The sequence below is a fragment of the Borostomias antarcticus genome (assembly GCF_949987555.1).
Source record: "Borostomias antarcticus genome assembly, chromosome: 15".
Lineage (NCBI taxonomy): Eukaryota > Metazoa > Chordata > Actinopteri > Stomiiformes > Stomiidae > Borostomias > Borostomias antarcticus.
This window is the reverse complement of record NC_140248.1, coordinates 24,705,045-24,717,544: the sequence shown is the minus strand read 5'-3', so window position 1 is coordinate 24,717,544 and position 12,500 is coordinate 24,705,045. Positions and strand designations below refer to the sequence as shown.

Sequence of the window (12,500 nt, the reverse complement as noted above, 5' to 3'; positions counted from 1 at the left end):
TCTTCATGAACATTCACAGGTATATAGGCCAAGCAATTCTGATCATAGATCTGCCACCCAGGTGTGTCTAGTCCATTACTAGGCCGAGCAGTGAACAATTTAATTATGTCCACCTGAAAAAAAACATAAGGGGTATGTATGGCTTTTTTTTTTTCAGACCAAATTTATTTTTATCTACAATCTTCATGAACATTCACAGGTATGTAGGCCAAGCAATTCTGATCATAGATCTGCCACCTAGGTGTGTCTAGTCCATTACTAGGCCGAGCAGTGAACAATTTAATTATGTCCACCTGAAAAAAAACATAAGGGGTATGTATGGCGTTTTTTTTTCAGACCAAATTTATTTTTATCTACAATCATCATAAACCTTCACAGGTTTGTAGTACAGCGTCGGGCCAGCATTAAATAGTCCATTACTAGGCCGAGCAGTGAACAATTCAATTATGTCCACCTGAAAAAAAACATAAGGGGTATGTATGGGGTTTTTTTTCAGACCAAATTTATTTTTATCTACAATCTTCATGAACATTCACAGGTATGTAGTACAAGCAATTCTGATCATAGATCTGCCACCCAGGTGTGTCTAGTCCATTCCTAGGCTGAGCAGTGAACAATTTATGTCCACCTGAAAAAAAACAAGGGGTATGTATGGCTTTTTTTTTTTCAGACAAAATTTATTTTTACCTACAATCTTCATGAACATTCACAGGTATATAGGCCAAGCAATTCTGATCATAGATCTGCCACCCAGGTGTGTCTAGTCCATTCCTAGGCCAAGCAGTGAACAATTTAATTATTTCCACCTGAAAAAAAACATAAGGGGTATGTATGGCTTTTTTTTTTCAGACCAAATTTATTTTTATCTACAATCTTCATGAACATTCACAGGTATGTAGGCCAAGCAATTCTGATCATAGATCTGCCACCTAGGTGTGTCTAGTTCATTACTAGGCCAAGCAGTGAACAATTTAATTATTTCCACCTGAAAAAAAACATAAGGGGTATGTATGGCTTTTTTTTTTCAGACCAAATTTATTTTTATCTACAATCTTCATGAACATTCACAGGTATGTAGGCCAAGCAATTCTGATCATAGATCTGCCACCTAGGTGTGTCTAGTTCATTACTAGGCCAAGCAGTTAACAATTTAATTATTTCCACCTGAAAAAAAACATAAGGGGTATGTATGGCTTTTTTTTTTCAGACCAAATTTATTTTTATCTACAATCTTCATGAACATTCACAGGTATGTAGGCCAAGCAATTCTGATCATAGATCTGCCACCTAGGTGTGTCTAGTTCATTACTAGGCCAAGCAGTTAACAATTTAATTATTTCCACCTGAAAAAAAACATAAGGGGTATGTATGGCTTTATATTTTTTTTCATACCAAATTTATTTTTATCTACAATCTTCATGAACATTCACAGGTATGTAGGCCAAGCAATTCTGATCATAGATCTGCCACCTAGGTGTGTCTAGTCCATTACTAGGCCGAGCAGTGAACAATTTAATTATGTCCACCTGAAAAAAAACATTAGGGGGGTATGTATGGCTTTTTTTTTTTTCAGACCAAATTTATTTTTATCTACAATCTTCATAATCCTTCACAGGTATGTAGTACAAGCAATTCTGATCATAGATCTCCCACCCAGGTGTGTCTAGTCCATTACTAGGCTGAGCAGTGAACAATTTAATTATGTCCACCTGAAAAAAAACATAAGGGGTATGTATGGCTTTTTTTTTTTCAGACAAAATTTATTTTTATCTACAATCTTCATGAACATTCACAGGTATGTAGGCCGAGCAATTCTGATCATAGATCTGCCACCCAGGTGTGTCTAGTCCATTCCTAGGCTGAGCAGTGAACAATTTATGTCCACCTGAAAAAAAACAAGGGGTATGTATGGCTTTTTTTTTTTCAGACCAAATTTATTTTTATCTACAATCTTCATGAACATTCACAGGTATATAGGCCAAGCAATTCTGATCATAGATCTGCCACCCAGGTGTGTCTAGTCCATTACTAGGCCGAGCAGTGAACAATTTAATTATGTCCACCTGAAAAAAAACATAAGGGGTATTGTATGGCGTTTTTTTTTCAGACCAAATTTATTTTTATCTACAATCATCATAAACCTTCACAGGTTTGTAGTACAGCGTCGGGCCAGCATTAATTAGTCCATTACTAGGCCGAGCAGTGAACAATTCAATTATGTCCACCTGAAAAAAAACATAAGGGGTATGTATGGGGTTTTTTTTCAGACCAAATTTATTTTTATCTACAATCTTCATGAACATTCAGAGGTATGTAGTACAAGCAATTCTGATCATAGATCTCCCACCCAGGTGTGTCTAGTCCATTACTAGGCCGAGCAGTGAACAATTTAATTATGTCCACCTGAAAAAAAACATAAGGGGTATGTATGGCATTTTTTTTTTCAGACCAAATTTATTTTTATCTACAATCTTCATGAACATTCACAGGTATGTAGGCCAAGCAATTCTGATCATAGATCTGCCACCTAGGTGTGTCTAGTTCATTACTAGGCCAAGCAGTTAACAATTTAATTATTTCCACCTGAAATAAAACATAAGGGGTATGTATGGCTTTATATTTTTTTTCATACCAAATTTATTTTTATCTACAATCTTCATGAACATTCACAGGTATGTAGGCCAAGCAATTCTGATCATAGATCTGCCACCTAGGTGTGTCTAGTCCATTACTAGGCCGAGCAGTGAACAATTTAATTATGTCCACCTGAAAAAAAACATTAGGGGGGTATGTATGGCTTTTTTTTTTTTCAGACCAAATTTATTTTTATCTACAATCTTCATAATCCTTCACAGGTATGTAGTACAAGCAATTCTGATCATAGATCTCCCACCCAGGTGTGTCTAGTCCATTACTAGGCCGAGCAGTGAACAATTTAATTATGTCCACCTGAAAAAAAACATAAGGGGTATGTATGGCATTTTTTTTTTCAGACCAAATTTATTTTTATCTACAATCTTCATGAACATTCACAGGTATATAGGCCAAGCAATTCCGATCATAGATCTGCCACCCAGGGGTCTCTAGTCCATTCCTAGGCCAAGCAGTGAACAATTTAAATATTTCCACCTGAAAAAAAACATAAGGGGTATGTATGGCTTTTTTTTTTTCAGACCAAATTTATTTTTATCTACAATCTTCATGAACATTCACAGGTATGTAGGCCGAGCAATTCTGATCATAGATCTGCCACCCAGGTGTGTCTAGTCCATTCCTAGGCTGAGCAGTGAACAATTTATGTCCACCTGAAAAAAAACAAGGGGTATGTATGGCTTTTTTTTTTTCAGACCAAATTTATTTTTATCTACAATCTTCATGAACATTCACAGGTATATAGGCCAAGCAATTCTGATCATAGATCTGCCACCCAGGTGTGTCTAGTCCATTACTAGGCCGAGCAGTGAACAATTTAATTATGTCCACCTGAAAAAAAACATAAGGGGTATTGTATGGCGTTTTTTTTTCAGACCAAATTTATTTTTATCTACAATCATCATAAACCTTCACAGGTTTGTAGTACAGCGTCGGGCCAGCATTAATTAGTCCATTACTAGGCCGAGCAGTGAACAATTCAATTATGTCCACCTGAAAAAAAACATAAGGGGTATGTATGGGGTTTTTTTTCAGACCAAATTTATTTTTATCTACAATCTTCATGAACATTCAGAGGTATGTAGTACAAGCAATTCTGATCATAGATCTCCCACCCAGGTGTGTCTAGTCCATTACTAGGCCGAGCAGTGAACAATTTAATTATGTCCACCTGAAAAAAAACATAAGGGGTATGTATGGCATTTTTTTTTTCAGACCAAATTTATTTTTATCTACATTCTTCATGAACATTCACAGGTATATAGGCCAAGCAATTCCGATCATAGATCTGCCACCCAGGGGTCTCTAGTCAATTCCTAGGCCAAGCAGTGAACAATTTAAATATTTCCACCTGAAAAAAAACATAAGGGGTATGTATGGCTTTTTTTTTTTCAGACCAAATTTATTTTTATCTACAATCTTCATGAACATTCACAGGTATATAGGCCAAGCAATTCCGATCATAGATCTGCCACCCAGGGGTCTCTAGTCCATTCCTAGGCCAAGCAGTGAACAATTTAAATATTTCCACCTGAAAAAAAACATAAGGGGTATGTATGGCTTTTTTTTTTTCAGACAAAATTTATTTTTATCTACAATCTTCATGAACATTCACAGGTATGTAGGCCGAGCAATTCTGATCATAGATCTGCCACCCAGGTGTGTCTAGTCCATTCCTAGGCTGAGCAGTGAACAATTTATGTCCACCTGAAAAAAAACAAGGGGTATGTATGGCTTTTTTTTTTTCAGACCAAATTTATTTTTATCTACAATCTTCATGAACATTCACAGGTATATAGGCCAAGCAATTCTGATCATAGATCTGCCACCCAGGTGTGTCTAGTCCATTACTAGGCCGAGCAGTGAACAATTTAATTATGTCCACCTGAAAAAAAACATAAGGGGTATTGTATGGCGTTTTTTTTTCAGACCAAATTTATTTTTATCTACAATCATCATAAACCTTCACAGGTTTGTAGTACAGCGTCGGGCCAGCATTAATTAGTCCATTACTAGGCCGAGCAGTGAACAATTCAATTATGTCCACCTGAAAAAAAACATAAGGGGTATGTATGGGGGTTTTTTTCAGACCAAATTTATTTTTATCTACAATCTTCATGAACATTCAGAGGTATGTAGTACAAGCAATTCTGATCATAGATCTCCCACCCAGGTGTGTCTAGTCCATTACTAGGCCGAGCAGTGAACAATTTAATTATGTCCACCTGAAAAAAAACATAAGGGGTATGTATGGCATTTTTTTTTTCAGACCAAATTTATTTTTATCTACATTCTTCATGAACATTCACAGGTATATAGGCCAAGCAATTCCGATCATAGATCTGCCACCCAGGGGTCTCTAGTCCATTCCTAGGCCAAGCAGTGAACAATTTAAATATTTCCACCTGAAAAAAAACATAAGGGGTATGTATGGCTTTTTTTTTTTCAGACCAAATTTATTTTTATCTACAATCTTCATGAACATTCACAGGTATGTAGGCCAAGCAATTCTGATCATAGATCTGCCACCTAGGTGTGTCTAGTCCATTACTAGGCCGAGCAGTGAACAATTTAATTATGTCCACCTGAAAAAAAACATAAGGGGTATGTATGGTGTTTTTTTTTCAGATCAAATTTATTTTTATCTACAATCATCATAAACCTTCACAGGTTTGTAGTACAGCGTCGGGCCAGCATTAATTAGTCCATTACTAGGCCGAGCAGTGAACAATTCAATTATGTCCACCTGAAAAAAAACATAAGGGGTATGTATGGGGTTTTTTTTCAGACCAAATTTATTTTTATCTACAATCTTCATGAACATTCACAGGTATGTAGTACAAGCAATTCTGATCATAGATCTGCCACCCAGGTGTGTCTAGTCCATTCCTAGGCTGAGCAGTGAACAATTTATGTCCACCTGAAAAAAAACAAGGGGTATGTATGGCTTTTTTTTTTTCAGACCAAATTTATTTTGATCTACAATCTTCATGAACATTCACAGGTATGTAGTACAAGCAATTCTGATCATAGATCTGCCACCCAGGTGTGTCTAGTCCATTCCTAGGCTGAGCAGTGAACAATTTATGTCCACCTGAAAAAAAACAAGGGGTATGTATGGCTTTTTTTTTTTCAGACCAAATTTATTTTTATCTACAATCTTCATGAACATTCACAGGTATGTAGGCCAAGCAATTCTGATCATAGATCTGCCACCCAGGTGTGTCTAGTCCATTACTAGGCCGAGCAGTGAACAATTTAATTATGTCCACCTGAAAAAAAACATAAGGGGTATGTATGGCGTTTTTTTTTAAGACCAAATTTATTTTTATCTACAATCATCATAAACCTTCACAGGTTTGTAGTACAAGCAATTCTGATCATAGATCTGCCACCCAGGTGTGTCTAGTCCATTACTAGACCGAGCAGTGAACAATTTAATTATGTCCACCTGAAAAAAAACATAAGGGGTATGTATGGCTTTTTTTTTTTCCGACAAAATTTATTTTTACCTACAATCTTCATGAACATTCACAGGTATATAGGCCAAGCAATTCTGATCATAGATCTGCCACCCAGGGGGTCTCTAGTCCATTACTATGCCGAGCAGTGACAAATTTAATTATTTCCGCCTGAAAAAAAACAAGGGGTATGTATGGCTTATTTTTTTTCAGACCAAATTTATTTTTATCTACAATCTTCATAAACATTCAGAGGTATGTAGGCCAAGCAATTCTGATCATAGATCTGCCACCCAGGTGTGTCTAGTCCATTCCTAGGCCAAGCAGTGAACAATTTAATTATTTCCACCTGAAAAAAAACATAAGGGGTATGTATGGCTTTTTTTTTTCAGACCAAATTTATTTTTATCTACAATCTTCATGAACATTCACAGGTATGTAGGCCAAGCAATTCTGATCATAGATCTGCCACCTAGGTGTGTCTAGTTCATTACTAGGCCAAGCAGTGAACAATTTAATTATTTCCACCTGAAAAAAAACATAAGGGGTATGTATGGCTTTTTTTTTCAGACCAAATTTATTTTTATCTACAATCTTCATGAACATTCACAGGTATGTAGGCCAAGCAATTCTGATCATAGATCTGCCACCTAGGTGTGTCTAGTTCATTACTAGGCCAAGCAGTTAACAATTTAATTATTTCCACCTGAAAAAAAACATAAGGGGTATGTATGGCTTTATATTTTTTTTCATACCAAATTTATTTTTATCTACAATCTTCATGAACATTCACAGGTATGTAGGCCAAGCAATTCTGATCATAGATCTGCCACCTAGGTGTGTCTAGTCCATTACTAGGCCGAGCAGTGAACAATTTAATTATGTCCACCTGAAAAAAAACATAAGGGGTATTGTATGGCGTTTTTTTTTCAGACCAAATTTATTTTTATCTACAATCATCATAAACCTTCACAGGTTTGTAGTACAGCGTCGGGCCAGCATTAATTAGTCCATTACTAGGCCGAGCAGTGAACAATTCAATTATGTCCACCTGAAAAAAAACATAAGGGGTATGTATGGGGGTTTTTTTCAGACCAAATTTATTTTTATCTACAATCTTCATGAACATTCAGAGGTATGTAGTACAAGCAATTCTGATCATAGATCTCCCACCCAGGTGTGTCTAGTCCATTACTAGGCCGAGCAGTGAACAATTTAATTATGTCCACCTGAAAAAAAACATAAGGGGTATGTATGGCATTTTTTTTTTCAGACCAAATTTATTTTTATCTACATTCTTCATGAACATTCACAGGTATATAGGCCAAGCAATTCCGATCATAGATCTGCCACCCAGGGGTCTCTAGTCCATTCCTAGGCCAAGCAGTGAACAATTTAAATATTTCCACCTGAAAAAAAACATAAGGGGTATGTATGGCTTTTTTTTTTTCAGACCAAATTTATTTTTATCTACAATCTTCATGAACATTCACAGGTATGTAGGCCGAGCAATTCTGATCATAGATCTGCCACCCAGGTGTGTCTAGTCCATTCCTAGGCTGAGCAGTGAACAATTTATGTCCACCTGAAAAAAAACAAGGGGTATGTATGGCTTTTTTTTTTCAGACCAAATTTATTTTTATCTACAATCTTCATGAACATTCACAGGTATATAGGCCAAGCAATTCTGATCATAGATCTGCCACCCAGGTGTGTCTAGTCCATTACTAGGCCGAGCAGTTAACAATTTAATTATGTCCACCTGAAAAAAAACATAAGGGGTATGTATTGTATGGCGTTTTTTTTTCAGACCAAATTTATTTTTATCTACAATCATCATAAACCTTCACAGGTTTGTAGTACAGCGTCGGGCCAGCATTAATTAGTCCATTACTAGGCCGAGCAGTGAACAATTCAATTATGACCACCTGAAAAAAAACATAAGGGGTATGTATGGGGTTTTTTTTCAGACCAAATTTATTTTTATCTACAATCTTCATGAACATTCAGAGGTATGTAGTACAAGCAATTCTGATCATAGATCTGCCACCCAGGTGTGTCTAGTCCATTCCTAGGCTGAGCAGTGAACAATTTATGTCCACCTGAAAAAAAACAAGGGGTATGTATGGCTTTTTTTTTTTCAGACCAAATTTATTTTTATCTACAATCTTCATGAACATTCACAGGTATATAGGCCAAGCAATTCTGATCATAGATCTGCCACCCAGGTGTGTCTAGTCCATTACTAGGCCGAGCAGTTAACAATTTAATTATTTCCACCTGAAAAAAAACATAAGGGGTATGTATGGCTTTATATTTTTTTTCATACCAAATTTATTTTTATCTACAATCTTCATGAACATTCACAGGTATGTAGGCCAAGCAATTCTGATCATAGATCTGCCACCTAGGTGTGTCTAGTCCATTACTAGGCCGAGCAGTGAACAATTTAATTATGTCCACCTGAAAAAAAACATAAGGGGTATTGTATGGCGTTTTTTTTTCAGACCAAATTTATTTTTATCTACAATCATCATAAACCTTCACAGGTTTGTAGTACAGCGTCGGGCCAGCATTAATTAGTCCATTACTAGGCCGAGCAGTGAACAATTCAATTATGTCCACCTGAAAAAAAACATAAGGGGTATGTATGGGGTTTTTTTTCAGACCAAATTTATTTTTATCTACAATCTTCATGAACATTCAGAGGTATGTAGTACAAGCAATTCTGATCATAGATCTCCCACCCAGGTGTGTCTAGTCCATTACTAGGCCGAGCAGTGAACAATTTAATTATGTCCACCTGAAAAAAAACATAAGGGGTATGTATGGCATTTTTTTTTTCAGACCAAATTTATTTTTATCTACATTCTTCATGAACATTCACAGGTATATAGGCCAAGCAATTCCGATCATAGATCTGCCACCCAGGGGTCTCTAGTCCATTCCTAGGCCAAGCAGTGAACAATTTAAATATTTCCACCTGAAAAAAAACATAAGGGGTATGTATGGCTTTTTTTTTTTCAGACCAAATTTATTTTTATCTACAATCTTCATGAACATTCACAGGTATGTAGGCCGAGCAATTCTGATCATAGATCTGCCACCCAGGTGTGTCTAGTCCATTCCTAGGCTGAGCAGTGAACAATTTATGTCCACCTGAAAAAAAACAAGGGGTATGTATGGCTTTTTTTTTTCAGACCAAATTTATTTTTATCTACAATCTTCATGAACATTCACAGGTATATAGGCCAAGCAATTCTGATCATAGATCTGCCACCCAGGTGTGTCTAGTCCATTACTAGGCCGAGCAGTGAACAATTTAATTATGTCCACCTGAAAAAAAACATAAGGGGTATTGTATGGGGTTTTTTTTCAGACCAAATTTATTTTTATCTACAATCTTCATGAACATTCAGAGGTATGTAGTACAAGCAATTCTGATCATAGATCTGCCACCCAGGTGTGTCTAGTCCATTCCTAGGCTGAGCAGTGAACAATTTATGTCCACCTGAAAAAAAACAAGGGGTATGTATGGCTTTTTTTTTTTCAGACCAAATTTATTTTTATCTACAATCTTCATGAACATTCACAGGTATATAGGCCAAGCAATTCTGATCATAGATCTGCCACCCAGGTGTGTCTAGTCCATTACTAGGCCGAGCAGTGAACAATTTAATTATGTCCACCTGAAAAAAAACATAAGGGGTATGTATGGCTTTTTTTTTTCAGACCAAATTTATTTTTATCTACAATCTTCATGAACATTCACAGGTATGTAGGCCAAGCAATTCTGATCATAGATCTGACACCTAGGTGTGTCTAGTCCATTACTAGGCCGAGCAGTGAACAATTTAATTATGTCCACCTGAAAAAAAACATAAGGGGTATGTATGGTGTTTTTTTTTCAGACCAAATTTATTTTTATCTACAATCATCATAAACCTTCACAGGTTTGTAGTACAGCGTCGGGCCAGCATTAATTAGTCCATTACTAGGCCGAGCAGTGAACAATTCAATTATGTCCACCTGAAAAAAAACATAAGGGGTATGTATGGGGGTTTTTTTTCAGACCAAATTTATTTTTATCTACAATCTTCATGAACATTCACAGGTATGTAGTACAAGCAATTCTGATCATAGATCTGCCACCCAGGTGTGTCTAGTCCATTCCTAGGCTGAGCAGTGAACAATTTATGTCCACCTGAAAAAAAACAAGGGGTATGTATGGCTTTTTTTTTTTCAGACCAAATTTATTTTTATCTACAATCTTCATGAACATTCACAGGTATGTAGGCCAAGCAATTCTGATCATAGATCTGCCACCCAGGTGTGTCTAGTCCATTACTAGGCCGAGCAGTGAACAATTTAATTATGTCCACCTGAAAAAAAACATAAGGGGTATGTATGGCGTTTTTTTTTAAGACCAAATTTATTTTTATCTACAATCATCATAAACCTTCACAGGTTTGTAGTACAAGCAATTCTGATCATAGATCTGCCACCCAGGTGTGTCTAGTCCATTACTAGACCGAGCAGTGAACAATTTAATTATGTCCACCTGAAAAAAAACATAAGGGGTATGTATGGCTTTTTTTTTTTCAGACAAAATTTATTTTTACCTACAATCTTCATGAACATTCACAGGTATATAGGCCAAGCAATTCTGATCATAGATCTGCCACCCAGGGGGTCTCTAGTCCATTACTATGCCGAGCAGTGACAAATTTAATTATTTCCGCCTGAAAAAAAACAAGGGGTATGTATGGCTTATTTTTTTTCAGACCAAATTTATTTTTATCTACAATCTTCATAAACATTCAGAGGTATGTAGGCCAAGCAATTCTGATCATAGATCTGCCACCCAGGTGTGTCTAGTCCATTCCTAGGCCAAGCAGTGAACAATTTAATTATTTCCACCTGAAAAAAAACATAAGGGGTATGTATGGCTTTTTTTTTTCAGACCAAATTTATTTTTATCTACAATCTTCATGAACATTCACAGGTATGTAGGCCAAGCAATTCTGATCATAGATCTGCCACCTAGGTGTGTCTAGTTCATTACTAGGCCAAGCAGTGAACAATTTAATTATTTCCACCTGAAAAAAAACATAAGGGGTATGTATGGCTTTTTTTTTTCAGACCAAATTTATTTTTATCTACAATCTTCATGAACATTCACAGGTATGTAGGCCAAGCAATTCTGATCATAGATCTGCCACCTAGGTGTGTCTAGTTCATTACTAGGCCAAGCAGTTAACAATTTAATTATTTCCACCTGAAAAAAAACATAAGGGGTATGTATGGCTTTTTTTTTTTCAGACCAAATTTATTTTTATCTACAATCTTCATAATCCTTCACAGGTATGTAGTACAAGCAATTCTGATCATAGATCTCCCACCCAGGTGTGTCTAGTCCATTACTAGGCCGAGCAGTGAACAATTTAATTATGTCCACCTGAAAAAAAACATAAGGGGGGTAATCAGAATCTGAATCTGAATCAGAATCAGAATCTGAACCTGAACCTGAATCAGGATCAGAATCAGAATCAGAACCTGAATCAGAATCAGAATCAGAATCAGAATCTGAACCTGAATCAGAATCAGAATCAGAATCAGAATCAGAATCAGAATCAGAATCAGAATCTGAACCTTAATCTGAATCAGAACCTGAATCTGAATCTGAATCACTCTGTGTTGTGTGGTCCAGGTCCAGGCGGAGAGGCGGGGAGGTCCGGTCAAGCTGCTGCGCATCAGGAACCCCTGGGGGGAGGTGGAGTGGACGGGAGCCTGGAGTGACCAGTGAGAGAGCAGGGGGGGGGGGGGGGGGGGGGTGGCCTGGAGTGACCAGTGAGAGAGCAGGGGGGGGGGTTTGTGGGCCTGGAGCGACCAGTGAGAGAGCAGGGGGGGAAGGGAAAGCATTAGCAGGGGTGGGGGGGGTAGAAGGGATAGCATTAGCAGGGGAGGGGGGGGGGGGTGTTGGATGAAAGGGATAGCATTAGCAGGGGGGGGGGGGGATAGCATTAGCAGGGGGGGGGGAGTAGCATTAGCAGGGGGGGGGCGTTGGATGAAAGGGTTAGCATTAGCAGGGGGGGGGGGGAGAGGATGAGGATGGTGGTTGGGTCAGTGGATTGGAGACTCTGGATAGTTTCATCTTTTGCCTGTGAAGAAGAATGACGCTGATCAGTGTTGATGCCCGATGGCAGTGAGGAAGTGTGACTGTGTGTGTGTGTGTGTGTGTGTGTGTGTGTGTGTGTGTGTGTGTGCTTCTCTCCAGCTCAAAGGAGTGGGATGGAATCGAGCCGTCAGTCCGATCCAGGCTGCACAACCGCAGTGAGGATGGGGAGTTCTGGTGAGTTCTGGGGAGGGAGTTCGTACTGCTGCATT

General features: G+C 37.6%; 1 protein-coding gene across 1 annotated transcript in view; it reads left to right on the top strand.

Moving 5' to 3' along the window:
• Positions 1 to 12,500, top strand: part of LOC311318972 (calpain-1 catalytic subunit) — a gene marked incomplete at its 5' end in the record, with an annotated part of 31,769 nt that overhangs the window by 10,226 nt on the left and 9,043 nt on the right. Inside the window, 2 exons of the mRNA XM_084450406.1 lie at positions 11,830 to 11,915; positions 12,391 to 12,465. Coding sequence (XP_084306532.1) covers positions 11,830 to 11,915; positions 12,391 to 12,465 — 161 coding nt within the window. The remainder of the gene's footprint in view (positions 1 to 11,829; positions 11,916 to 12,390; positions 12,466 to 12,500) is intronic.